This window comes from Psittacula echo, assembly GCF_963264785.1.
Source record: "Psittacula echo genome assembly, chromosome: 6".
NCBI lineage: Eukaryota > Metazoa > Chordata > Aves > Psittaciformes > Psittacidae > Psittacula > Psittacula echo.
In genome coordinates this window covers 41,708,418-41,736,227 of record NC_137743.1, presented here as the reverse complement: position 1 = coordinate 41,736,227, position 27,810 = coordinate 41,708,418, and the positions used below count along the sequence as shown (strand labels likewise).

Sequence of the window (27,810 nt, the reverse complement as noted above, 5' to 3'; positions counted from 1 at the left end):
ACGGCCCTGCCTGTAAACACGTGTGATAGCAGAGGAGTGTGGTGTTGCACCGCATGCAGGGCATGTGTCCTTCCAACCAGCCGGTTTGTTCCCCAACAAGTGCAAAATGCTTTCATTGTCTGGCCAGCGGCAAGGCAAGGTTTATCAGCACACAAACCCGATGGGGAATGTTAAGCGGGTTAGGTGGCAGCAGCTCTGTGGAAGGTGGTCACCCTCCAGGGATTAGAGGTTAGAACAATCGTCATCCCTGTGACCAGGCAGAGACACAAAGGGCCATTGTGCCAAGAGTACAAAATCCCTGTTTATTACCGCAGGGCTGACATGCTGAAAGACCCGCTCTCCATGCCAGAACAAAAGCTTCCTTGCTTCAGATTGTTTGTTTATGTAAATTAAAATGGTGCATTTAATTATGCAACAGGACGAGCCTCAGCAACAAGCGAGGTGCTGATTGGATTGCCCCTGTGGCCAGAGCCTGCTGGCAAGCCCTTGGCACATCTGATGGTGTGACCGTGGACCCTGCTCTGCTGCAGCACCCGCAGGAGAGCAGACAGGCGTTGACCATTTGCACAGGGGAGCAAAATCCCTGTGGAGAAGGGGTGAAGAGTATTGCTCCCCACCCCGGGGCGCAGGACCGGGGCCCCCGGAAGTGCACGGCCCCAGTCTGCGGGCACGGCACAGCCCTAAGCATGACAGAAGAAGTCCCATCAGCATCTGGCATGCCTGAGTGCAACGGGAGTGTAACCCTGGAGAAAGGCCCACTCCAGGTCATTGGTGAAATAGCAAAATCTGTTGGAATGGTCCCTTGCACAAATGCAGAAATGAGCCCTGATGATGCTCCACCTGCAGAAGAAAACCAGGGGGAAAATAGAAACTCACTGGCAGAGGACATAGTTCATGGGGATTTTGATGAAGACAAGCAATGCAAAGGTAAAGTACAAGGCTGCCTTTCTCTAAGTGCTTGGAAAGAAAAGCTCTATTTTATATATAGTCTTATGAATAATAATATGAACTATGTGTGTTAGTCAAAATTCCTAACCTATGGTAGTTGTTAATGATGAATCAGAGTAATTCAAAGTTAGGGACAAATTTGAGCTAGCAGTTACATAGGGTGCAATGAAAAGTATGTAACTACAGAAACAAGCAATTTTTTAATCTGCTCTGAAAAACTGCTGCCAATCTGCAACCATTAAAACCTAATTATTCTCACTAACCACTCCATCAGTCCATTTCTTGTGCTTTGTATTTCCTAAAGAAAAGCGAGAGGAAAACGATGGGACACTACAGCAGGGATCAGCTGATATCCAGGACACAGGGACTGATGGCCAGGAATCAGAGGAAGGTAATGGAAAACGCTGTGGGACAGAGGTTTTCCCAAAGCATAGCAATGAGTACCCTTCAGAGACAATCACATGCAGGTGGTTATTGGTTTTGTTTAATTCAGTCAGACCCTTATGTCCTGGAGAGCAGCGACTCATTTCTCATCCGCAGAGTTGCTGCACTTTAAGAAAACATGTCTGGTATTTTTTTCTTCCTGCAGTTTGTGTGTATCTCCTTGACTATAGGATATTGAAACAAAGTGGGGTCATCAGCCAGGAGGTCTCCAACAGCCTTGTGAGGTTGGGAGATGCTTTATCTTTTGCTTTGGGAAGGGGAACTCAGAGGATAACCTCAGGAGGCTGTCAGTCAAAAATGTGTGGCTTCAAAACCCAACCACACTCCTGCCTGATTCACCAAATGTCTAAATCCCCCCGACACCCAAGCATCTAGCAGAAAATTCCTCTCTTAAACATCGTCTCCTGGGTCCCTCTCTATTCATTCCTAGGTGAAAATGGTAAAAATCAGTTGGAGCCAAGGCTGGATCTCACACCTGCCTCCTGCAGTGAGTGGGGTGGCAGGGGGGCACTTGCTCCCTATACCCCGTCACAACTTAAAATGTATTGCATATATATACATGTAGATAAACCTATTCAATTATACCATGCAAAATGCAGCCACTCCTCCAGAAAGGAGGAGTATTTTATCGAGTGTTATTAAAAGAAAGCTACATCTCTCTCTAGGTGGGCTTTCAGCATTGCTGTCCTTCCATGTTTTCTATGTCTTGCTGGTTTTGGCAGTGTGGGATGAGGGACGGCTGGACCAGGGGCTGATGACAGTGTTCTCCCTGCCCTGGAGACCCAGCCATATCTGGGGAACAGGGCTGGTGGCTCCATCCCACTCCCCAGCACCCAGCCATGCTGGATCTCTCCTGTCATTTACACATCTACCTGGCTGCAGTAAATTGGTATTTCTTATATGTCAGCTGCCACATAAATATGAAGCCCCTCCTTGGAGAAGAGGAGATTAACAACTCAGGGTAGCTGTTGCAGTCCTGGCAAAGCTACTGTTGTTGAATGTGGCTCTAAAAGATGAATGGGCCATGCCCTGTAAACAGAAACTTTGATTAAGAAAAGGAAAAAATATGAACATTTGTCATGGGTACAATAATATTTCATAGCAACTGTGAGGAGGTGAATCATGATGGAGGCTTTCCCACTTAGAGCCGACATCCATATTCCAGCTGTGTTGCTTTATGAGTGCACAATAAAACCTATTAAACACAGCCCTCCTCCCCTGCACCTTTTCCCTCCCCAGCCACAAGCACTTTATCTCTAAATTGCAGGCAGCTTTTTAGGAGCTTACCAATTTAGCCTAATTAATACTCAGGACCCCACATGCAAAATGTTGAATAGACCATTTGTTGTGACACTAAAGCATCATTTAACACAAAGACAAATGCCAAACAGGACAAATACGAAATAGCCATCTCAGCTTGGTGGGCCACCTCTGAAGGAGGGACCATCCCAGGAGGGCTGTTCTGGAGTCCTGCTTCCTCATGGGCATAGCTGGGCACTGGGTGCAGAGCAGCCCGTTTCTTTTCCTTTTTCCCTTTTCCCTTTTCCCATTTCTATATTTCATTTTTCCTTTTCCCGTTTTGTTTTCCCCTTTCCCTTTCCTTTTCTGTTTCCATTTTCCTTTTCCCTTTCCCTTTCGCTTTCCCACCATGTCAGGCAGACCCAGCACTGAGTGCTGTAGGAAGATGGGACCCTTGGTCCCATGGTGGGGTCTGCAGGGAAGGGGCAGCAACTCCAGAACAGGGAGTTTGTCTAATCGAGTCCAGCACCTGCCCAAGGCACTTACCAGACAGCTTTGGGAAAGTTGGAAGGAAGTTTGGAAGGGCACCACAGCAGGGCCCTTTGGTGGGATGTTTACCAGCTGTGGATCCCAGAGGGCAGAAGCAGATCTGGTGCATGCAGGGAGGCACAGTGCCTCTGGTCCTGGGGCTCAGGGGGAGATGCTATACTGCCCTTCCCTCTTCGAGGCTAGGCCATGGGCATCTCATCACCAACCCCTTTAAAAGACAGTAGTGGGGAGAGCTCAGTGGGGAAGGTGGTAGAGATGGGCATTAAAAAATGCAAAGGCAGGTGGCCTTCAGGAATGAGTTTGAGAATGTACAATGCCTTTCTCAAGCATGTGTGAACACCTGTGGTGATGGGGTTCAGCCTGGAGATGTGGGGCACCACCAGACAGTCTCTAGAAGATGGGTGCTTTGGTGGCAGGAGCTGGTAAGACACCAACTATGATGATATATCAAAATCATGTAGGACACGGGCACGAAGGCAGTGCTGAGCCTGTTCTTACCAACACCCTCTCTGTGTTGCTGCAGGGCCAGGCAGCGAACGGCTGCCTGCGGACAGCAGGGAGCCAGTGATGAGGATGGCAGCCAGCACTGTCGTGGAGGCAGCAGAGACCCTCGCAGCTAGCACTGATGGGAGGGGAAATGCCACTGAGGAGGAGGAGGAGGAGGTGGAGGATGAGGAGGAGGAGGAGGAGGAGGACACTGAAGAGGATGAAGTTCAGGTGATCGAAATCAAGAAGGAGAACAGCAAGGCATCCCATCTAAAGCAGTATGACAGTGGCAAGGAGGCATCTCTTCTGACCACCCCTGGCTGCAACTCCCCGGTGGAGAAACCAGGGGAGCAGCTCAGCCTGGGGAAAAAAAATGATATCTCCAGACACAGCTATTCTAGGTACAACACAATCTCCTACCGGAGGATTAGAAAAGGAAACACCAAACAGCGAATTGATGAATTTGAATCCATGATGCACTTATAAACTGAAGTGGAGAATTGCTTAATGAGCCCAGTGTTCACTCTGGTTTTGATTTTCTTGTCTGTTTCCCCCAAAGCATGTCTCTTCACACAGCATGAGGTCACTGCTCTTTTCCTTTTTGTATATGATTTCATAATACACTGTTAAAATTTAACATCTTTGCTTTGGCAGTGGGCAAGAGGCATCCATAACACAGGAAAATAAATAATCAGTTTGCTGAATATAATACCATTTGATTTTAAGTTTATCCTCTTATTTTCTATCCAACTTTTGTAACCATATTCAAACAATAGAATGTTTTGAACTGGCTTGGGTTTCTCTAGCTGCCGACACACATGTGATGTATGCTGTCAGCCATGCTGGTAATGAGTTGGCAGCAGCAGCTCACTGGCACTGGCCAGGGCAGGGCGAGTAATAGAAGAGATGACTGTTTGCAGCCTCAGCACACTCTGTTTTGCTGTCCATCCATGCTGGTGTCTCACAGTGCACTGTCAGCCGCCTCTTGCTAGCAACTATCCATTCCTACCTTGTGCTGGTGCGATAGAGGGATATTTGCATTCATGGTCAGATTCTGATGTGCAGGAATTACAAAAGATCAGAAGGCATCACAGTACCTGTTCCCGCACTCCCATGCCTAAGGCCTCCAATGGGTAGCTGGATTCCTTATACAGCACTGCAGTCAGCACCAGATAGGATTGGTACTGTCTGCTGGCCCCTGCCTGCTGGGGTGAGAGGTGTCCATGTGGATGTGTTTAGACATGATGTTGTCTGCCCACTGCAGCCCCTACCATGGCCACCACCAGCTCATGCAGTGCTCCATTCTAGCTTGCCTGTTCTGGGTGCTAGCATGAAACCATGGGTGCAGCCAGCCCAAACAGCAGCTGGTGATGAAGCAGCTCCTCTTCCCCATCGCCCTTCCTCTGCACTGCAGTGGCTCCCAGCTCCACTGCTGTGGATCCCATCAGTTGTGGCCAGCTGTGGTGCCTGATCCCTCCAGCCTGGGGCAGAGGTGCCTTTGGGGAGGTGGTACTGGTGGCTAGTGCCATCCGCAGTGGCACAGCTGGGCTCTAGGACACCCTGGGGGGCAGCAGCTTGCACACCGTGTGTGCAGGGCATGGCATATGCCTGTGCGTGCTTCATCTGGCAAAACCAATTGCTACCAGAAACCTGAACTTTCCCAGTGCCACCAGTTCAGACTCTCTTACATGTCTTCTTGATTTCATGCTTAGTTTAGACACAAAATTTTAAAGACTTTTTTGTCGAAGCCAGGCAAGTTTTCTGCACTCATGTTTTTGTGTCATCTGAACACAGCTTTTTCCGTTTTTAAAATTCTTGGTGTAACTACAATAACATTGATGCAGTCTTTTTTAACTGTTTTACAGACAGATTTGTCTTGAGTTGGGGCTAAGCTTTGCAAATGTCATCCCAGAAATCATCTGGGAAAGTTGAGAGCAGCTGACAAAGGGAGAGGAGGTAAGAATGAGGTTAGACACTGGCTTCAGCTGCAGTGGCCTCCTTCAGCCGTAAGTGCTTTTGTAAGGATTAGTTTTACATCTCCAGCAGCACTGAGTATCGTTTTGACTTTTCTTGTGCTACATAGAGGCAATTATTTATTGGCAATGTGAAAATAATAAATGGCAATTCTGTATTGTACAAACCAGACACAGCCCTCATTGTGCTATTCAGACTTGTTTATTCGCTCTTTGGGTTGTGGAAGTTCAGAGGTTTGCTTGTATGAACTTATACTGTGGGTTTGTTTGCTCACTGACAGCTGCCCCCCGTTGCTCCTCTCGCAGTGGCTCCTCTAAGAACAACACATTTCTCTTGAAGATGTGGCCATTGCCCGGCTGTCAGTGGCTTGCCAAGGCTGTGGGTGACAAAGCACTGCTCTTAGCTGGCCAAGCTCAGCTTCAAGTATTGGCACAGTGGTTGAGGTGTGGCTAGAGAACACTACCTCCCCACCACGCCATCCAGCCTGATTTGCAGTTCGGAATGTGAGTGACAAATTTGCTTTACTGCAATCAACAAGTGCAATAGGGAACAAAACAATGAAATCCCATAGCAAAATAAAAATCAGAGCTAAAGTGTGCATCTTTGTGCATTGCTGAGAAGCTGGTGTTTTAAAGGGATGATGTTGCAGCAAGGCCAGGGGCTGACAGGCAGGATCTGCCTGTGCCCATCATGATCAACAGCATATACAGGTGCTTGCACCTGACTCTGGAAAAGCTGCTGAGGCTGGATGGGTGGGATGTGAGCTCCTGGTTCATGCTGATGACCCAGCTGCCTTTCAGAAGCATGAGACAACAGGAAAAGCCATCTGTACCACAGCAAAAGGCATGGCTGCTGTAGTAGGTACTCTTCAAGGAAGATGGAGAGATCAGCACTGGGGCCGAGAGAGGGAAAGCCCCAGAACAGGCAGACACCCAGAGGGATGGAAAGCCAGAGTTCAAATACTTCTCCACACAATCCTGGGTGAGGAGGGTGGAAGGAGAGACAGTAGCATTTTGTTGCCCAGGGCCTTTGCTGTCACAATTCCCATCTCCTCCAGCAAATTGTCTGGCTAAGCTGGACACCTTCCTGCTCCCTCACATGGCCGCACAGGCTGGCTGGGCCCCCTGCTTGCTTTAGCAACAGGTGGGTATTTTTCTCTTGTATCAGACATCTGTCTGTAACAGCTTTAATGTCTGGCTTATACCCTAGGTGACAGTAAAAACAGTTTCCAGACATTTTGGGCAAGTGCAGGGATGAGATGTTTGGTAAACTGATCGTGGGCTCGAGTTCCAGCGGAGTGAAGTCTTGCTGAAACTGTCAAGAAACTTGGACTAGTTTTTTACCTTGGAAAGCACATTTGATCAGCTGAGAACTACAACTGCTTCATTTGCTTTCCTTGGTAGCTTGAGTCCTGGGATGCTTTAGGGGCCTAAGGGCCTCTCCTGCAAACACTCCCCCTCTCACCTAACCCTCAGGGTGGGTGGGTGCAGTATGTTGATCCAGGGGTTACAGGCATTTTGCAGTTCAGCCTGGCAGTAACTTGGGCAGGAGACCCCCTGGAAAGGGTCTGAGTTAACACAAACAGTCAACACACAGGGTGCAGAGGAAGATGCTTAATCTCTTATAATTTATACCCTTTTTTAAATCTTTCTCTTTTTTATTTTTTTTAACAAACCAAATGGTGCCTCCAACCATGCCGCTTTGTTTCAGGGTACTTACTGATGGAAGCACAGCATGATGTGCAGTGCCTCTCCCTGCCACAGCATTTGCTCCTGTTCAGAAAAGCTGCATCTGTTTCCCGTTGCTGACATGGGGGAGGCTGGCGGCGCCTGTCCCCAGCATGAGTAGTGGTCCTTCCCACCCATGGTACCTTCCTCCTTCCTCTCCATGATCCCAAAGCCTCCCCATGCCCTCCGAGGTGTGATGCACACCCAGGTGCCATTAGTGGAGATGGTAAAACGAGCGAGCAGCTCACTGGGTAGAAGGAGACTCCTGTTGCCACATCTGCTGAGTGTGCTGGAAAAAATGCTCTTGTTTCTGGAAGAATAGGCTGACTGGTGTAATCTGAATGCTTCTCAATATTGTGTAGCAGCAGGGCCACTGCTCACTGCCAGCAGCCCCGAAGGCACGCTCCGGTCTTTAAGCAAAAGATATCAACATGGAAGTGAGCATTTACACAAACAGGGCATCAGAATGCAAGTGACAAGCCTGGCAATGGGATGTGACCATGACATATGACCATTTGGTGCCTACTTGGTGACAAATGATTGAATGTCAGCAAACAGAATTTGATGAAATTCATGCTCCTGATAAAAGATGACTGCACAAACAACATCTGTGTCATTTTTCTGATAGTGACTGCAGGCTAGCTGCACTAAAAGAGGGAGAAAATCAGGAAGACAGTTGGAATAGGAGCCAATAGGGAAATTTGTTGGGCCAGTCAATATTTTGGCAGACTCAGCCTGTCAGATGCTGTCAGCATTAATCCATCATGTGAGAGGTAACATGAAAAGTCAAAGGAAAGGTACAAGGGTTTTGTGAATGCAGGTGAAACCTCAGCTGTGGTCAACAGTGGCATGAGAACCAAGTGCGATGCTCAGCCCCATGGATCACCAGAGGCTTGTGCTCCTCACCCCAGTGCAGGACAGCAAGGCAGGAGGACAAGCATGACCTTCTCCAGCGACCATCAATGTACCACAAGGATGTATCAATGTACAAGAATGTGCCACATCCCTGTACATCCCTGTGCCACATCCGTACAGGGAGCAGCCTCCCACAGCAGGAACTTCCTAACGGAAATGGGGAAGAAATCCAGCCAGGGACACTAATGTCCTACCACATCCTGGATCTCACTGTGCTGTCACAGCAGAATTTAGTCTCCTACCAAATCTGTCCCTTCAAAAACTGGTGATGCCTTTTGGGGATAAAAAGCTTCACAGTAAGAAAAAAATTGCCCTTAACAGTAAGTTCAGAGGGACTTCTGGTGTGCAGAGCCTGGCCATCCTGTGCAGCTCAGGCTGTGCAGCAGCTCATCCCACTGTATTAACCTCTGTAGCAGTCTCTCTGAAATGCGTGTACTCACACACGTGTATGTGCACACACTTGTGCTCTGCAACCCTTTTTTAATGGAAGCCCTTACTGAGTTCCTCCATATCAAGAGCCTGCAGGTAGAAGTTTTAGGTTGTGCGACGTCCTGACAGAGGTCTCTGCCCTCCCTCCACCCCCCTCCATTGTGGGAGGATGCCATGATGGGGAGAGCTGCCTGGCCCATGCTGCTGGCAGGTAAAGCTTCCCTTGGGATGGCCGTGGCAGGAGCAGGGTGAGCCACCCTGCTTGGGGTTGCACTGAGCATCACCAGACTCCTGCAAAGGCACCAGTGCAACACAGTACCCTGGCCAGGGGCCAAGTAAAGCAGCAGTGGTGCTGGGGGAGCCACTAAAAAGCCATAGGGGCTTGAAGACACAGCTGGCCTCTGCTGTGTGTCACTGGCAAAAAGCAGGATAAACCCGTGATTTGCCTCCCTGACAGCTCCTCTCACCTCCAAGCAAAGCAGGACACCCGCATCCTCACTGGGGATGTGGGCAAGGTATACTCACTGCCACTTCCACAGCCCTGTTTACCTCAGCTGCTGGGCAGCTTATTGAACCATATTTGCCCCCAATTATTAAAAGAAGGCTTTTCTGATAAGCAATCAATTCCTAATAGAACCCTGATACTCATCTGTCAGAGGCAATGGGTCCCACAGGGCAGGATCCTGCAGCCAGACCCAGCACGGGCATGTCAGATGGATTTTTTTAATGCTGTTGGTCAATAAACTTCCATTTTCTGTGGAAGAATAAGCAGCCCTGTTTGCTGTTTACAGACTACTGAGCCCTGGAAGTATTCCTGTAGCTTATGCTGTTGTGCAGGGGGAACTGCTGAAGGTTTGCTTACAGTAGGATGGGGGACTTCAGAAAATATTTCCATTTAATAATACAGAAAATTATTTGAGCTTTTGCCAAAGTCTCTCACAGTGAAGGAAAAACACGCCTCTGTTTCAGACATTGTTAAACCAGATGTGCTGCTCTTGGTATTCTGATCTCTCAATATGCTGGTTTAAATTACAGATCTCAATTATCATTTGGAAATGAACTTTCAGTTTTGTAATTGCTGTCACAAGTCATACAGATGTCCTTTGCTGAATTTGCAAGATTCTGTGTGTTTCTGGTCCAACTGTGTTCCCTTCAGTCTGCATAGTAATTGCCAAACTGCCACTTTTGATAAGGATTTGCAGAGTCACAGGCATTTACCCTCAGGGCTTTGTGAGAGGGATCCACTTCCAAGCAAGCTGGCTGCTGGAGATGCTCTGAGATGATGTGGTCTGTCTGCAGGGGAGAGAGAGGGCTTTAGGTAAGCTTCGGCTTTAGGACTCATGTGGCAGAAGCTCTATTTTTCCACTGAGAAAGCTTGATTCTTGATGGTGTGCCCTTTTTTCACGTTTCCCTAATACGTAAGATCTCTTTGCTGACTTACAGGGACTTCCGAGTGGGATCCAAAGCTGGCACCTGTTGCCAAGCCAAATCATACTACACTCCTGAGCTTTCATTCACTGGGAAGGGAAAGATTAGGTCTCTCACTGTCTGAGCAGAAATTACCATGCAAAGGAAATAACTCCAGATGATATGTGCTATATATGGGTACATACAGCAGGAGACTGATTTTTGTATTTTGGAGTTTCTTGGCTGGTGAACTCCAAGCACATTTACTGAATTGAAAAGGATGCTAGATAATTCAGTGCTGAAGTTCAAATGCTGGGGCAGTAAATTGGATTGTGAAAGAATGAAGAGTCTGAGTGATCTCCATTTTCTTGCTTTTCACATCTGCTTGGCTTTATCTACTTAACCCACATGGCCAGGAAGACAGTGCTGCAAGTGTTGCTAAAGGCGAGGGCATTTCTGCATAACTGCCTAGCATTGCAGTATTACTGACAATCAGTTGGTTAACACCTAGATGAAATACTCCTGAAATGACATGTAGAGTGTTGTCTGGGCAAAAGTTGGATCTTTGTGCATATAGGAAATGCACTTCACAACTTTAATAAGACACAATGACTGTGACATCAGAAGGTAAAGCACACTAATTCCTTCAGTCAACATCACCAGACACTGAGCTGCTCCTCAGACTTCCTACTGCTGGCACTATTAAAGGCTGATGCAATCACACAGACCGAGGCTGCTTGTCCTGGGGAGGATGGTGGTGCCTGTGCCTTTGGGTGGCCAGACCCATCCCCTGCCACAGCTGGGAGCATCTGCTCATGCCCAGCCCCCTGCTCTGGCCGGGACCACCAAGTACACCCAACTTACGGCTTGAGGTGAGCTCGGGCTGAAACAGAAGACAAAAAGTGCCCGTGCACTGGTACTGCTGCCTGGACTCCTAAGCAGATGACAATTTTCATGTATTTTTCACAAAACACCCAAGGTGAGCCTTGGCACTGCAGCGTTCTGGCTTTTAAAGTTTCGGTTGTTCAGACTAAAAAGGAATGGGAACTTTGCAATATATGGTGAGTGTATAATTTAGGTGCATTTTTAAATTTTTTAAATTAAAAGTATTTCTTTCCTAAAGTATTCCATTGCATAGCATTTTGGACAACTACTTACACCAGGCTGACTGAGATTCAGTCCCGACTCACTTGCTTTTTTGCAAGTGCAGGCAACGAATGTAAGCATCCATTTTTTTCCTTTTCGTAAACGCTTTCTTTCAGAAAGGCACTGATGAGCTGAACACCAATAAATATCAAGTAATACCCAAGAAAGTGCTATCGATGACTTCTATGTAAAGCAGGGATGTTTCATTACTGTCATGTCAGAGTGAATCACAGAATTGCAGAATGGTTTGGGCTGGAAAGGACCTTAAGATCATCTAGTTACAACCCTCCTTCCGTGGGCAAGGACAGCTCCCACTAGACCAGGTTGCTCAAGGTCCCGTCCAACCTGGCCTTGAACACTACCAGGGATGCAGGATTCACAACTTCCTTGGGGAGCCTTTTCCAATGCCTCACCACTCTCACAGTAAAGCATTTCTTCCTCGCATGGCCAGCGTCTCCCCAGCCCCCAGGCACCCAATGTCGAAGCACACATCGCTTAGATAAGATGCAACCCAACAGCAGCATGTTCTATCTATCCCATTGAGGAAATGCTCTGGTGCTGGGGGACCAACACCTAACTCCAGGTGAAAAGAGAAGACTTTGGCAAAGCCAGGACCAGAGGGACAGGGCATATCCTGCGCCTTGCACTGGGCTGCAGCTGCCCATCAGTTTGCATACCAGCACACTAACACAACTGAGGGGCCACAGGCCATGTTGTGGCTGCCCTTGCCAGTGCAGCACTTACCAGCTCTGGCTGGAAGGCTGCCAGTGACCTGTGCAGCCATACCAGGCTGTGGCTCCTGCCCTCACAGTGGCGCAGGCTCAGTGCTCCCACAGTGCCAGCCTGAGCGATGCAGAGCTCTCCATGCTGGATCAGCCTCAGCCAGGTGTAGTTGAACTTCTGGTTCTGCGGGGAGAGATTGGGAAGAACTGTGACCCCACTTGCCTTCCATCAGCAGGGCTGGCTGCATGGGGATGGCAGCTGGCAGTGGCTCCCCAGCAGATGCTCTTCTCACCTTTCTCCTGTCCTCACCCAGGACCAGGCGATGAGGAAAGCTCTGATCCATGAGAAGACCTTTCCTATGGATTTGCAGAGCGAGAAAGCTCAGAACGGCCCCGGTGCAGGCTTTGAGAGTGACTCCTGGCACAGCAGCCTTGACCCCAAAGGTGACTGCTGTGTGCTTCTCTGCCCTGCCACCTCCCCTGGCTGCACCCCAGCACTGGGGTGCAAACAGACGAACCCCTGTACATGACAAGCCCAACCCACAAGCCAGCCTGTGCCAGAGCAGAGAGCAATTAGCAGGGACCTGCCCAAGAAACACTACCTATAGAGGAAGGGAAAGATTGTCCACAGCAGCTGCTTCCCATCAAGCAACAGAGTGCAGCTGGATGTTTTGCAGCAGCACAGAAAGCATATGCTTGTATTTAAATGTTTCTCCCTATTTTCATGTGCAGGCTCATGGCTTTATCAAACTTTCCTATTCCAGCTGAATTTGCTGGTTCTGGGGTTGTGGGCTGGCTACAGACTTTGCAAACAGGGAATTCCTGCCCCTTGCTGTCTGCAGGCATCATGTGGCCATGTGCCCTATGGGAAGGAGCGCTTTAGCTCCTGAGGGAGGGGCAGGTCACCACAGGAAGGTACAGGAGCTCTATGCCATGCACAAAAAATAGCATTACATACTCAGTATGCAGGGTATCCTTACCTTGTTGTTAACGTCACATGTCTCAAAAGCTAGAGTTGTGTTTTCCACAGTGATGCATCTTGCCATGGCTTTATTAACAAGCTGGAAAACAGGACAAAATGCAAATTCAGACATAAATTCCCAAGAAAGAGGAGAGGCTGCTATACTGCATTTAACCTCCTGGATTCAGAGACACTGATTGATACTATCCACTTAACTAAGCAAAGCAGAGATGAAGTGCTGGAGAGGTGTGTAAATGCATATCTGGTCCATTACACATGCTTTCTACCAACAAAAACTTGAAACTAGTCCTTATTGGAAACATTCAAGGCTGGATGAAACACGTTCTTTTCTGGGTTTTTTTTTGGCTTTTTTTTGGACATAGCTCATGTTCCTGTTCCGCAAATCACCAGACAACAGCTCCTAGCAGTAACAACTGCAGAATCTCTTCCCGCTGCTACCCTGTGAAGGACGGGAGCAACCAACACGTGCAGCTGACACAAATGCCCGGTGGTCCCCTCCCAGCTGGGGCACAGACCCCACAGCTGACCCCAGGGAACAACTCCATCACTGTATGTGATGTGCTTGATACCCCACCTCAAGGCAACTCTTCCTGTTTTCCATCCAGGTTGGTTGTCTGGTACCCACCATCAATGGAGAAATGGAGACATAGTCCCCTAGAGCGGGAACCCTGGCAGGAACATCACCATTAACTCTTTGTAACTGAACTGCTGTTACCTTGCACTGGGGGGTGTAAGCGAGGACAAGTAAGCACTGCACCCTGGGTAGCGCAGAGTTTCCCTGAGCATGTGTATTCAGCCCCCAGCTTGCTGCAAGTGAGCATCAGGCTCTGCTCCCTTCCCTGGCTTCTCTTTGCTCTTTCTCCCTGCAACCATCCCTCATGGATGAGCCAGCACCTAGTGCCTGCCCAGCGCCAGCATCTGCACAGAGTGAGGTCTACAAAGGGGCACTTCCTTCATGCTGTTTGTATGGTGTGTTCAGAGGTTGCTCAGGAGTATGGGAAGTTATATGGGAAAGCTGAAAACACTGGACTGAGCTCTGCCAGTCCACTCCAGTTCCTGGGCTGAAGTCTACCATGCTGCAGGGACTCATGGCCATAGAGGACTTGGTTGGCTGCAGTCTGAAGGCACCATCACCAGCTCGTCAAATAACTCCCCGGGGCCACTCACATCTCCAATTCTTTGCAAACGTCATTCCTTCTCTTTCAGAATTTCTGAAGAACTTATGAATTAATCCCCGTAAATAAATAGGCTATTTGGAAAACAGTTCTCAAGTAACTTTGGACAGTGCTCAGCACAGCTGGAATTTGCAGAGCTAGCTGAAAAACAGATTTTCTGACCTATTAAATTTTGGGAATGAAGATAAAAGAGCAATTCAGGTGGCTTGAATCAGGACAAAGCAAGGCAGTATCTTGAAAATTTTCACAAACACCTCTGACAAACTGAGGTTTTGGTTCAGGTGATATATGGTCTAACTGCTTTGCACTGAATTTGACATTGGTTTACTGCTCTGATTTAAAAAAAAAGAGCTGAAACAGTGAATATTTCTCAATAAATTTTTTGGGGGGTTTATGTTCTCGGATTATGACTGCTAATTCTTTTTCAAAAATGTCACTTAAGCCGATGTTTCACTGAATCCTTCAGTCTAATCCAAACAGTGCTTTATGAAAAATGCAGGGACATGGGCTTTTGGACATACAAGTTTTGGAGCCAGAGAGACAGCCCTTGGCTCTTCTGCTTGCAGCCACTGTCACACTGAGACGGATGGATGCACCTGAATGGATGCACTGCTCATAATCTGCTGAAGTGCCTCAAACCAGCAGTTTCCTACAGCTCTTCCGTGAGAGCTGAGAGGTCACCAGAGGAAGCACGGCATCCCTCCCCATGCTTTCTGCAGAGCGACCCTCCCACACCTTCATGGCTTGATCATTAAAGCAACACACTGACTGCAGCTGGCAGAGAGCCCGACCTGATCCCTAGGGATCCCTGTGGCAGTGAACCTCCACGTTAAGCCCTTGGCCCATAGACAAGCCTGAACTATAGCCGAATGGTTGATGTGCTGTTTCCTGGCTCCCAGAAGGGCTGGTGCAGTAACTGTGTGCCTTGGCAGGGATAGAGGGGACAGGCTGTTCTTGTTCTCACTGCCCCAGCCGTGCCAGACCTGTGGTTACCGGCTTCTGGCCACCTCTTCTCAGCAAGTGTTGCTCCTGCCATGGCACTGGCGGACGGCAATGGCTAGGACAGGCAGAAAACCCTTTAGTTTTCATTCCTGGAATCACTGAAATTCTTCTGACAAACCAAATATTTTACTTTTGTAATTGCCACTATAAGTAATTTGCAATCAAAGTTCTATCTTTTCTGGGCAAAATATTTGAGGTTTCTGAATGTCCAAAGCAGCAGCTAATATTCAGCTTAGGCTCAAGCCTGGGCCACATTCGGAACCCACGTTTTATTCTTGGCTAACTGACCTTTTAATGTTGGTAAAGTGACACTGAACACCTGAGGAATAGCTGCACAAGGAGGACTTGGTGCCGGAGATCACCAGGAGTCTCCCAAAGCAGAGATGGAGAGATGGCAGAAGAGAAATGGAGCCCGACCCACTTATACTTATCAGCCAGCAAGAGTCTTGTGGAAGCAGGACTTAACATTTAAGGTATTTTCTGCCCACTGAGCCCCCCGAAGCACAGGCTCCTTGTGCGCTGCAAAGATGCCGGGCTCTCCCAGGCTGCTGTCAGAGTAGGGGAAAAGCGGATTTCTGCTGCGCTCTGCTGGCAGCAGAGCACCGGTACAAACCTTGCCTGCGCCCGGCCCCTGGGGACGCCCGATAAACCACTTCCCTCTCCTGTCGTGGCCAAAATGATGTGCAGGTAGAGAGGATACTGGCCCCCCCGCCCTGGAGCACATCCCTGACCGTGTCTGCCACAGGGGCAGCTCATCTGGGGTTGCAACACTCAAATGGCTTTTTAAAGGGAAATTGTCTTCTGGAACTGTGACCTATTTCTTTATAACAACACTAGGGAATCCAGATCACCGTGACATATTAAATATTAAATATTCAGTAATGTTTCCAAATGCCAGGGAAACAACTCAGTGTACTGGCAGTGTGTAGTTAGCCACTGAAAACATGTTTAAATGAAGGGCAGCAAGTCATCTGGCTACATACCAGACCACTGGCTTTAACCAGGGGAGCTTCCAGGTCTGGGTAGACATTCTCCAGGTACCACCGGAAACTTTTGCACTGAAGCTTCTTTCGTAGTTGGATTTGTTGAGTGAGGTCACCGACATCCACGTTTTTCAAGACTAGATGGTAAGCGTGGCCATAGAATAACTCCTTGTACTCATCCATCCAGACCTCTGCAACACGGGCCAAGTTCCTCTCCACTGTTCTCACACGATCTTTTGGGAAGGAATAAGGATTGTCGTTCCTGAAAATGTGCCCAACTCTGGAGCACGGAACAATCTCAATCTCTCCTCCGCACATCCAGACCTGAGAAACAGAGGTTGCTTTGATAGAAACACATGCAAACGTTGGGTGCTGGCTTTGTGCAAGCCAGAAGAGAAGTAGAAAACTCAGTAAACTGCCAGGACAAATGGCGTCTCCAGCATGGTCCTGTGGGAGACCCTGGCTGAGCCCCATCACCACAGCCAGGCTGGGAGGGATACAGGTGTATGACAGCGACATACCTTGAATGAAATCTCCATATTTTCACCTCCCCAAACATCCAGCCCTGGGTCATACATTCCCAGCTCAAAAAAGTACTTCTTATCGATGGAGAACAGGCCACCTGCCATGACTGGGCACCTGGGAACAGAGAGGCCGCATGGTGGTCAGCTGGTAGGGGAATGCCCATCCCCTTCCCTTTGCCTTGACGATGGTATCATTGAGAAGCTGTGGGCTACTAAATGCTGGGGGACGGTATCTGAGGCTGCACTTACAGAAACAGCAAGATACTACCTGATCAGTCACTTTGCTGATTCTATGATATTTGAGTGGCTTTGCCCAGCCTGAAAACCATAATGGTACATGGAAGGGAAAAATGCAATGATACGTTCCCCCAGCCCCAGCAAAATACCAGCAGTGCCACATGAGGTGAGAAAGGCTTGTTGGGATGTGCCCATGTCTGGTGATGTGACTGCCCACAGTGTACAAAGTGCCTGTCTCTGTTGTCCTTGCAGGCAAAGGAACAACATTTGGCATTGAAGGAGCCTTTGTCACTAAGCTATTAACAAAGGAACAGGTCAGACCCCAAAGCTCTCACATTTGCTTTTTTTACCTTATTATATCAGTTTCCTTGATTTTATTTTTCTCGATGATCTCCTGCGGAATCTGCTTCCATCCAAAATTCATTGGCCAAGTAAAAATCCCACGCTGAAAGTTGTCCACGGTCATGTAACTAAACAGAGAAAAGATGGGGATGACTAATTCTGAGTCACATTCCTGATTGAAATGTCACCCTTAATGAGTGAAGATGAATATCTGTACATAATTAAAACAGGATTTTAAACAATTTCATCAGGAATCCTCTTCATGTACTAAAAGTCATGAAAAAGGGAAAAGGTGTGTGGGATAAACAAAGGGGCCAAGTCCACTGCTGATGGTAAGTTCTGGTGCACAGCAACATGACGTATCCCTTGTGAAACTCTGCTGAAGGCCAGTTAGGAGGTCTGGACCTGGATCTTCCTGTAATTAGTATGTTGGTGGTTCCAGTAAGAGGTTTCACTCAAGCCACTGGCACGGATTTTGGGTATCCCAAGGCCACAAGCCACATTACCTCATGTCCTTGTCGCTGATGACCTCGATGACAGGGCAGGCGACCTTGGTCCGGCTCAGACGGACCCTCTCCAGCAGCGGCTCCAGCCACCCCACATTGCACTCCACATGTGAGTCCAGGAACGTCAGGATGGCGCCTGTGGCAGAGGCCAATGTAGGATCAGGCCCCAGGTGCCCCTTCCCTGTTCCCATCCTATGCTGGCTGGACACCCTGCGAGCTCACGGTAGTGCTGATTGTGCCATGATGGAGCCATAGCTCCCGAAACCCTCCCAGCCATAGCTCAGAGCATGTTTTTCCTGCTCAGCCATGAAGGCCAGCAGAGTGAAGTGGGATGGCTCTCAGCAGAAATGACCATTTTATGCCAATGCCAAGACAGCCTGGCCTGTGCAGGCAACGGAGCCAAGGCGGCATGGCTGGAAATCCCAGCTGTGGCTTGCTAGGGCTGTGCTGAGGTGCTGGACAAGACATAGCTCTACCACTTGTCAGATCCTTGTGCTTTACATACCAAAGAGATGCCATTAGCTCACTGGGAGGAGACTAAAACTCAGTGTTGGAGATGGCTTATGAGCACCTGTGGGGGTTCCAGCCAAGACTGTAAAATGGCTTTCATCCTACCTTTGGCAATCTCCGCTCCTGCCAGTCTGGCCCGTATTAGACCATGCCTCTCCTTGAGATGGAGAATCTTCACTTTTGGGAACCGCGACATATATTTGTCCAGCTTCTCCTTGAGGTACTCTGCAGGCAAGGAGGAGAGGGTAAGGCTGACTTACCAATTTCACACCCACTTCCAAGGTGAAAAGGAGTGGGCAGAACGTCCCTGGAAGCATGTCCAGACACACCAGAATCCTCTGGGCTGGGGTGTGAACATCTGGGCACAGCTGCAGGGCTTCTGGTGTCACAGACTGAGCCTGCTCTCCGGTGAAACTCCCAGCCACATTAGTGCCAGCAGGTTTTAGCTGGAGTTTAAAAATCTCTTCTGGAGATGTGTGTCCCTGGTACTCTGGGATGGGCATGCTACTTGGTCCTGGGGGCTCATCATGGGCTGTCTGGCTGCTTTGGATATGCCCTTACAAAGGATGGGCTGCAGGTGGTGGTATCGTCTCCTGCTCCCTGCACAGCAGGCACCCACTTGGCTTCTGCACAAGCCCAGTAGATGCAGCAAAGGCAGGCATAGCCAGTTTGGGCGAGTGCAGTGACTCGCTGCACGCACAGCACATGGACAGTGGAGAGCAGCAAGTGCAGGGGTTTTGGTGACAGGCCATGAGCAAAATCTCAGTGGCATCACTCTAGTAGTTCATGATCCAAACCAGGTATTGAGCTGTTGCTCAAAAACTCCAAAATGACTTGTTTTTTTCTTCATTGCACTATAATCACAATTAAAATTTGGTTCTAAATACTTTTCATTTGCCTATTTTTTTTTTATGCTCTACATATTTCTTGCAAGCACCGTATTTAAAGACTTTGCCTGGGTTTAAACTGCACAAGGATTTGCTGTGACATATCTCCACTTCTCAGGCTGCTTTAGTCATGGTTTCCTGTGGCTGTGGAGGCAGCTGGTTGTGAACTCTCACAAATAAAAGAGTGTGAGGAAGTTGGTGAGAAAAGTGCTTTGTTTGGAGCCAGCCATCACCTACTTACACCGTTTGGTCTGTGGGGAGGACCCCCAATCTCTGCCATAGATGGGCTTTATTAGTGCTCTCTGGGTTTTTTTCAGGAGAATATAACTGTTTTCATTTCAAAAACCAGTTAAAAGCTTTGAAAGGCTCCAAAGGTGAAACATCTGTGGACACGTTTGCTGTAAGTTATTGCTGCTGCTACTCGGATTACAGCAATGCTAAGCACAGAAGAACCAGCAGCTGGAAAATTACATTATTCCTATATTTTCAAGGGCTTAAGTCAGCAGAGAGCCAAAGCATTACAAAGCAGAGATTCAATATTATACGAAATGCCTGAGTGCATATGCAAAGCTGCTGCAGATGCCTGGCTCACCACTGCTTTTACTGCAACTATCCCGTTCTCTGAGCAACTGGGGAAGTGCAGCACTGAAAACATGGGACACTCATCTGGAAGGTGCACCGAGAAGGATGACAGCATCTTTATGAACGTACAAGTCCTTGGCCCAGGATGCCCCGAAGATGGTGCTCCTGGACTGCAGTGTGTCTACCAGCCTCCCGCATACGTGCAAAGCAGCACATGTGTGCAAACTTAGTGATGCACAGCTGTAAATGTAGCAGCTGTTTAAGTGAGTGGACTGGGATCGGAGAGATGTGAATGATAAAGTCTGGCAGACTGCTTGGCAAGAACTGCAGCTTGATCCACCACAGCCACTCCCAGTGCCCATCTGACCTCTGATCCCCCTCATCTGGAAAGAACAGTGCAGGCTGGGGATGCACTTCAATACATCGAAAGGAGAAAATGTGATTTCTCTCTAGTATTCAGAATTGAATTACGGAGAACAAATTGCATTTTGGCCCCAAGTTATATTAGTTTCATAAAGGCAGAAGAAGCTTCACCTACTTTTAGTGCTGAAGTCGTCTACCAAAATGACTTCTTCAATCAGGTGTGGAGGAGACCTGCTGAGAACGCTGTGAACTGAGCGGAGGAGGGTGGACCACACTTCATCCACGAAGCACATGATGATGCTGGTGTTTGGGAGGTCATCATGAACACGCTGCTCAGAGCACCTGCAATGGCAACACAAGCTCATAGGTGATGGCCATTCACACTCCTGAAAGTCTCCAGACTTACTGTTTTCTGGGAAAACACACAGGAATGGGGGAGATGCCAAATGTAAAATAGAGAGGCAATGCCCTGGATTTTGTTGGGAGAGGGAGCAGATAGCTGAGCAGGGGGAACTCCCCGCACAGTCTCACAGGGTCCTTGGGAGCAGCCCCATGGGATAGGTTTTGCCCACTCCTTTCTAGCAGGGACCTCTTTTAACTCCCTACCCGCAGGTGACAATATCTCCTCTCAATGAGCTAATGGTTGAAAGGCCCCAAGAGTGAGGCTGATCCCAGCTCTGCACCACTGGTCTCAGGGACTCCTGCATGAAAAGGATCCTGGTGTGCTCCAAACACCCACAGGACTTGGCATCCTGGGCTGCGTGGGATAGCCCCATTGAAAGTAAAGAATTGGTGTTATGCTCAAAATGCAGGGAAACGGCCATTTATTTCCATGAAGGGTTACTCAGCACGGCAACTCATCAAACATGCAGACAGTGAGGAAGAGTTGCCCAGTCCAACTGCTGCACATCACTCAGGGCATCGTGAAGAAAGGTAAAATAGTCAAGCGTACAAATTTTACGTACGATGGTACTGGCAGGTCTGTTCCCTGAGCACCCTGTATCTCATGCCCTGAGCACCCATGCCTTCCCTGGGACACCCAGCCTGGCTGTGCCCAGCCTGCATGCAGCGCCTGCTCCCCTCACAAACAGCCAGTGATACGCATCGGTGGGCTTGAGGCATGATGAAATTTCTCCTGTGCTCATGGGTTTGTCACTTTATTCTGCAACAGCCAAAACCTCAACGACTGGGTCAGGCCTGTGTCTTCCGTGTTTGAGCAAAAGGTCAGTGAGCAGCTTTTCTCATCTTCCATTTGCAAGTTGAGCACTGCTGTGCTGTGTGCCTTGGGGAGCAGGGCTTCCCCAGCTCTGCTATCTCCAAGTGGATCTCCAGGCCTGCAGAATACCTGGCAGAGCACTCCTCTCCCCCAGACTGCTCCTCTCCCCAAGACTGACAGTTTATCCCAGAATATCCATGAATTGCTGGGACTTGCTTTCTCTCTCTTGTCAATGAGCTTAAGGCTGATGGCAGATTTTTCTCTCTTCCAGAGCAGACCTCTGCAGGCAGGACAGGCACCAGCCAATCTGCAGATGCGGACAATTTCTCAGTGATGAATCAAAACCACTGTCCGTTCTGCTGTCAACAACACAGAGAAAATAGACAGGTACATGGGAGCATATGGAAAACTGACTTCTTCCGTCCCATTGAATGGTCCGTCGGGTTTGGCTGGTGCTGGCTTGGATGCTGACATGCAGCTCAGACCATGTGGTGTTTTGAAGGAAATTCAGAGGCATTTCAGGGCTTCACAGCTAATCAGAAGTGCTCCAGTAAGTGAAAATATCCACAGAATTACTCTCTGTCACAGTCCTTGGGACGTGTCTTTCCTTCTCCTTCTGTAGCCTGGTTCACCTCAGACAGCAGCCAAGGCTGGCTCAGCCAGGAGGAGATGTGCTGTTCGATTATGGTTTGGTTGGAAATGTTAAGGGTGTTGGCCTGTGGTGGTGGGACTCCTCTGCAGTATGGGGAGGGAGGGTGGTTTGGGCATGCTGGCAGGACTCCCAGGGTCAATGGAGAGAAGGCAGGGGCTGAACCAGAGAGGTCACTTGCAAGAAGGAGACAGGACAACAAGGGACAGCTAAACTAGGAGAAAATAGATGAATTGTAGTTGCTCCTACAGCGAACTCAAGGAGGCAGCTTGTGGTGGGAGGAGGGAACAAGCCCACAGATAAGGCGGCAGCTGCTGAACACAACAGCTTTCATTGCACAGAGAGAGGGATGTGAAAGCAGCTGAGAAAACGCAGCCGAGACCCAAGCTACAAAGTCTGCACGCAGTAAGGCAAGATCTGCTATGAGGACATCTCTCTTAGCTCCTTCATTAGCAGCAAAGCCTGCACATACCCCTGGCATCTGGAAAGTGCTCGTGTGAGGGTGAGGGGAAACCTCAAATGGAGGAACATCTTTTCCTCCCTTCTTGCCTAAAAAAGTAGGATTTCTGGGCAGAGAGCACTGGGTTTGTTATTGCTGACCCCCAGACAAAGAAATTTCACTATGTCCTGTGTGAGTCTGGGCTCTGTTTCTTTGCTAAGTATACACATATATATACATACCTATATATTTTTTAGATATGTATATATAATTAATATATACAACTAAAGGGAAAAAGAAGTCAAATCCTTTTGAAATTTCTCTCCTAAACAGGCTTTTAAACAAAAATAGCCCACAGCCTTTATGTTCTGTGGACATCACTCTGAAAGTCAACAAAATGCTCTGAAGTTGCTGAAGTTGCTTTGGGAAAGCATCATCATTGATCTTCTGTCCCTGAGCTTAGAAGCAGCCTGGCCCTGAAGACCTGATCTGCAGGGGTGCCCAGCACATCCATTCCCAGCTCAGTCAGGCACGGCTTCCTCTTGCCTGCCACCATGGATGCTAACTTACCCAGGCCATACTCTGCCATGTGGCGTGCAGCACTTTTTTTGCCAGGCCAGGAAATCTTGGTCCTTGTCTAAACCTGGATGACGCAATTGTCCCAGAGAAGCTATGTCAGTAGCCTGTGGAGGGGTCGGAGGCACATGGGGACCTTCGCTGACAGCACTGCAGTGTTGGGCTGAAATGGGGTCCAGCTCCTCCTTGGTGGGACTCTTCCTGCATGCACTTCTGCAGAGGCTCAGCAAGCACCACCACGGTAAGAAAATTCAGAAAGCAGCGAGCATTGCACACTGGTAGGCATACTGAAGGCTGCAACAGGGCAAGTTCCTGTTGGCCAAATTTCAGCGGGCTAGTTCAGCACTCCAGCAAGGATCACAAGAGGAGCTGCAGTTTAAACTGGGACAGACTGGAAGCAAAAGCAGTAACATGCTGTTTCATCCCTGAGAGCTGCCAACAGCCATTGGAGTTAGCTGGCCCTTAAGGCCTGATAATCTGCAGTGCCAACCAGCCAAAGGCAGAGCCTGCACAGGCTCCTGCCAGTGCCAGGGCACTCAGGGCAGCTTCCCATCGCCCCATGCCCCAGCGCGGCAGCATGCATCCCCAGGCAGTGCTGTCAGTGACGTGCCCATGTTTGGCTAAGGCGTTCCCCATGACGCCCAGACAGCAATGCTGTTTCCTTCTGGGCAGGTGTGTGATTCACCCGTGGCATGCAGGCTGCACTTACAAGCATTTCTGGGTTCTGCTCCACAGTTTTCAGGACTTTTGGTCAAAGACCAAAACAGTGCTCTGAGCCACCATAGCTCCATTTCTGTGCACAGGTGGCTCCTGTAGCTGGCACTCTCTACCCACCATAAATGGTGAGCATGAGCAGTGCCATGGGAATGTCTGCATTGCCCTGTGGGATGGGAGACAAACTACGGCACAACTCCTGTCCCACCATATCCATATACTGCAAGTGTGGGAAGAGAGACGTGTGAAGAGGGTCTCTGTGTGAGGCAGGTCTCTCACTTGCCAAGGGGCTGAGAGATGTTTGCAGTAGGAAAAACTGAGTATAAAGAGATGAATCTGCCATTCACCTGAGGCAGCACTTTCCCTGGACCCTCCCCACAGTGGCTCAGAAGAGGCCCTGACCCCTTCCATCAGTGGGCAAGGTGCTGCCCACACCTCACCCTTTTCCTTTCTATGGGCACTACAGGGAGGGAGAGTCTTTGAAATACAATACTGAGATTTGCAGAATTAGCTATGCATCTCACCAGAACAGCTGTAGCTCAACAATTTTCCAACTCAAACCTCTCCATTCCTCCCTATGTGTGCCCACAGATTTGAGTCCCTGAGCCGCCTCCACAGAGCGGGTACTGATGGCAGTGCTCTATAGCACAATGGCAGTAGAGCTGCTGGCCTGTGTAAAGGATCACTCTGAGGCATGTCCCCTGGACCGCCTTGACTGCTGGCCAGTGTGTGCCCCCTTTTGACCACATCAGCGCTCAGCCCGTGGCTTTGTCTCCTGCTTTTAGGCCTCCAGTAGTCCCTCCAGGTAGAGGTGGCAGCGGATGCTTGAAGGAGTGAGAGCACCTCCAGGAAGGAGGCTTCTACAACCAAGAGAAATCAACTGGTGCAGGGGTGCTCTGGGAACCAAATGCACAAATACTGAAACCAAACAGTGCTCAGTGTTGCAACTGATAAACCAGACAAAGTGTTCTAAGGCCCAAAGAGGCCTGTGCCACACTGCTCACCTTGTGCGCCCCAGCCTCTTTGGATGGCAGGGCTCAGGGTTAAGACAATCTGCAAACTTTACCCAGTTTTACTTTTAATAACAGGCTGCTCCTACATGGAAAGGCAAAAGTGGTCTCACAGCTAGAAGCACAAAAAGAAGGTCACAGTGCACCCAGCAGCCCTCCCCAGGAGCCACTGAGTGCAGCACAGGTATTTGTGCAAGGGAAGAAGATCTTACCCGGCAGGCCTGGTGTCCACTATGGCTCGGTCTACGGGAATCAAATCACTGAGGTAGACATTAAAGTTTCCTTCTTTCCATCTACTTTTTGCTTCTTCTTGTTTGTCAGCAGGGACTGACACAGGGTGTCCAAACTGGCCAGGAGCTTGGGGGTCCCTTGGGGCAAGTGTTGCATCCATGGACAAGACCCTGTGGGTCCCTAGGCTGCTGGTTCCTGCCTGTTCCTGTCCGTCCTTGACAGCAGCACGCACCCTGGGAGCTGCTCCTTGCGTTGCATCCCGTGTCCGGCCACCCAGTGCCACAGCCCCAGTGGTGGTATTCACAGCATGGGTGCTGTCCTCATTTTCATTAGCAAGTTGCCACTCTTCGTGCGTTTCTTGTCTGTCTGTGGTGTTCCTCACAGAGTCATATCCCAGGCGTGAGGCTGCTGGGCTGTCCAGTTTTATCCCCTCTTTGCCAATAAGGATGAAGTGGTTTTCGGAGAAAGTTTCTTTCTTTCCCACTTTCACTAGCTCCGGCTCAGTCAGGGCTCCCAGCTCCGCTGACCGGGGTGGCAGGCCGCCCTTCACCAGCGTGCCCGCGGGTTGCTGCCGACTCTGTTCGGTGGCATGTCCGGGTCCCCGAACCGCCGGCCCACTGACGCCGACCCGCTGTGCAGGCTCGGAGCGCTCCGCGCCCGGTGGAGCAGGGGAACGGGGCTCGTAGGGGGAGCCTGGCCCGGATGGTGATGCCTTCAGCGACCCGGCTCTGCTCCGGGTGGGCTCCACTACGAACTCCGCCGCTGCCTTCCACGGGGCTCCGCTCGCTGCCGGTGCCGCCGCGGCCCCTGCACCACCCCTCAAGTTTATAACCGATCCCGGCGGGGTGGGCCTGGCCCCCGGGGGAGCGGCGGGGTGCCCCTCGGCGTGCCGCCGCCTGCCCCCGGCGGCGGAGGCCCGGGGGCTGGGCGCCTGGGGAGGCTCCCTGTGGGCTGCCCGTGGGCCCGGCGTCCCTGCGCCTCGGCGTCGCCCGCGGCGGAGCCCAGCGGGGTCGGCCCGGCTGCTGCCCGCCGCCGCTTCGGGGCCGCGCCACGGGCGCGCTCGCTCCTGCCCGCGGTCCGCTGCCTCCTTCAGCAGCCGCCCGCCGGCGTCGCCGAGGGAGAGGCGGAGCGCGGCCATGTCGAGGAGCAGCCAGACGACGGAGGCGGCGAAGACGAACGCCAGCGCTCGCCCGCTACCGCGGAACAGCCGCCGCAGACCGCTCATCCCCGGAGGCCGCTCCGGGCGGGCGGAGTGAGCACCCCGACCGGCGCACCCCGTGCCCCGAGGGAGCAGAGGAGCGGGCCGGGCCGGGGCTCCTCTCGCCCCACCCAGCGGCGGGGGCCCGCGCTGTAACCCAACACCGGAGGAGGCTCGGCTCGGCCCGGCTCGGCTGCGCTTGGCTAGCTCCCGCCGGCGCTCACCTCCGCCGCTGCACGGGCTTCGGCGCAGCGCCGCGCTCCCATTGGGGCCCGTTGTGTGCTCTCCGCGAGGGACATCGTGGGGGCTTATGCGGTCTATTCGGGCGTGCGGAGTGTCTGTTCCCGGTGGGACAGCAGGTCTCGGGGCAGGGGCAGGGCAGCCGGGCCAGCCCGGGTGGGAATGCGGATGCAGACGGGGCTGCGGCTAAGTGCTCCTTGCACAGAAGTGAAACAGTGTAAGTAGGTTACGTGGCAGCAGCGCAGAAGTGTGGAGGTTAAGGCTCTCTGCCGAGTGCGTGGATGTTTTTCCAGTACCTGTTTCTATTCCAGGGCACACGAGCCGCGGCTGAACGGCGCTGGCGCAAAGAGGGAGGCAAATCCCGGCAGTCCCTCGAGCTGGGTTAAAAAAGAGCCGGGGCCGCCCGGACCGCGGGCTTCAGGCGGGGCTGGGGGGATCAGGGTGGGATGGTCTTCGCGGGAAGCCCTGAAACACCCCGGGCAGCCCCAGCGCACCCGGTCGGGTCTGCGGGGCTGCTTGTGGGGTAATCCCTGGGTGCAGTGCCCCGGCGTCCCCCGGTGTCGGGATGGCAGGCCGGGCGGGGGTAACACCCGGCCAACGCCGCAGCAGCTGGCTGCTTCTGCAAGTGGGGCTGGGATACTCAGGAGATGCTCTGCAGAGGGTGATGGTTCGTCCGTCACGGTGAGCTCCGCATGCTGAGACAGTCACGCAGGACCCCCATGACTGGGTTGCACCAATTGAACAAAACCAGGGCCCGGGGCGCCTTTGCCATCCCAGTGCTGCCAGGAGCTTTGCAGCGGAGACCCTGCTACCAGCAGCCATTGGCCCACTGCCCTGCCAGGGAGCCTCTATGTGCCGTGCCAGGTCCCCTCCATTAGCAAACCTGGGGACAATGCTGCCCAGCTGGTGTGGCATCCATTGCGCCTGTGCACACGGTTTAGTTAAAGAGCTGTAAGGTCAGCTGTAGTGTGCGAGCATCAGCTGTGAAACTCTGGTATGGGCACTAAGTGAAGGAGGAAAAAGCCTGAGCTGGTCAGTATTTTGCAGCTTGCCTGAACTCTGGTGTTAATAAATTTAAAAGAAATGCATGGGATCCCAAATCACAGAGCAGGAGATGTTTTATTTTTTTAAATTAAGGGATCCAACCCACTGCAGTGCATATGAATATTGAAAGGGAAAGAAATGAGTGGGGAAAAAAATACATTCATACTTTAAAACCCCAGTAATTTTGAAGTCCAGCCTATGGTTATATTGTGAGATTGAAAACACGAAAGAAATGGCAGTTCTGGGTTTTTTCCAAGGCTTTTCTTTGTAAAGCAGACTCTTTTCAGACGTGGCAGGCAGTTCTGATTTCAGCAGGATTTGCATGTGTGGCTGGTGTGTGCTTAAGGACCTTCAGTAAGCCGGAGTGAAGGATAAGATTGCAAAAGGACTGTTAAAAGGGGAAACAATTGAGCA

At 50.4% G+C, this 27,810-nt stretch overlaps 2 protein-coding genes across 2 annotated transcripts; one reads left to right on the top strand and one right to left on the bottom strand.

Moving 5' to 3' along the window:
- Window positions 1–686: 686 nt before the first annotated feature.
- ERMN (ermin) lies at window positions 687–4,152 on the top strand (the record flags this gene model as incomplete). Its single annotated transcript, XM_080621311.1, has 3 exons — window positions 687–927; window positions 1,253–1,339; window positions 3,704–4,152. The coding sequence occupies 3 exons, from the start codon at window positions 687–689 to the stop codon at window positions 4,150–4,152; spliced, it is 777 nt and encodes a 258-aa protein (XP_080477437.1).
- Window positions 4,153–9,863: 5,711 nt separating this feature from the next.
- Window positions 9,864–26,139, bottom strand: GALNT5 (polypeptide N-acetylgalactosaminyltransferase 5; the record flags this gene model as incomplete). The annotated part of the gene is made up of 10 exons (XM_080621097.1): window positions 9,864–10,004; window positions 12,009–12,170; window positions 12,967–13,047; window positions 16,129–16,452; window positions 16,650–16,767; window positions 17,240–17,359; window positions 17,738–17,873; window positions 18,353–18,472; window positions 20,255–20,421; window positions 24,896–26,139. 10 exons carry the CDS (start codon window positions 26,137–26,139, stop codon window positions 9,864–9,866), a joined length of 2,613 nt encoding a protein of 870 aa, XP_080477223.1.
- Between the last annotated feature and the right edge of the window lie 1,671 nt (window positions 26,140–27,810).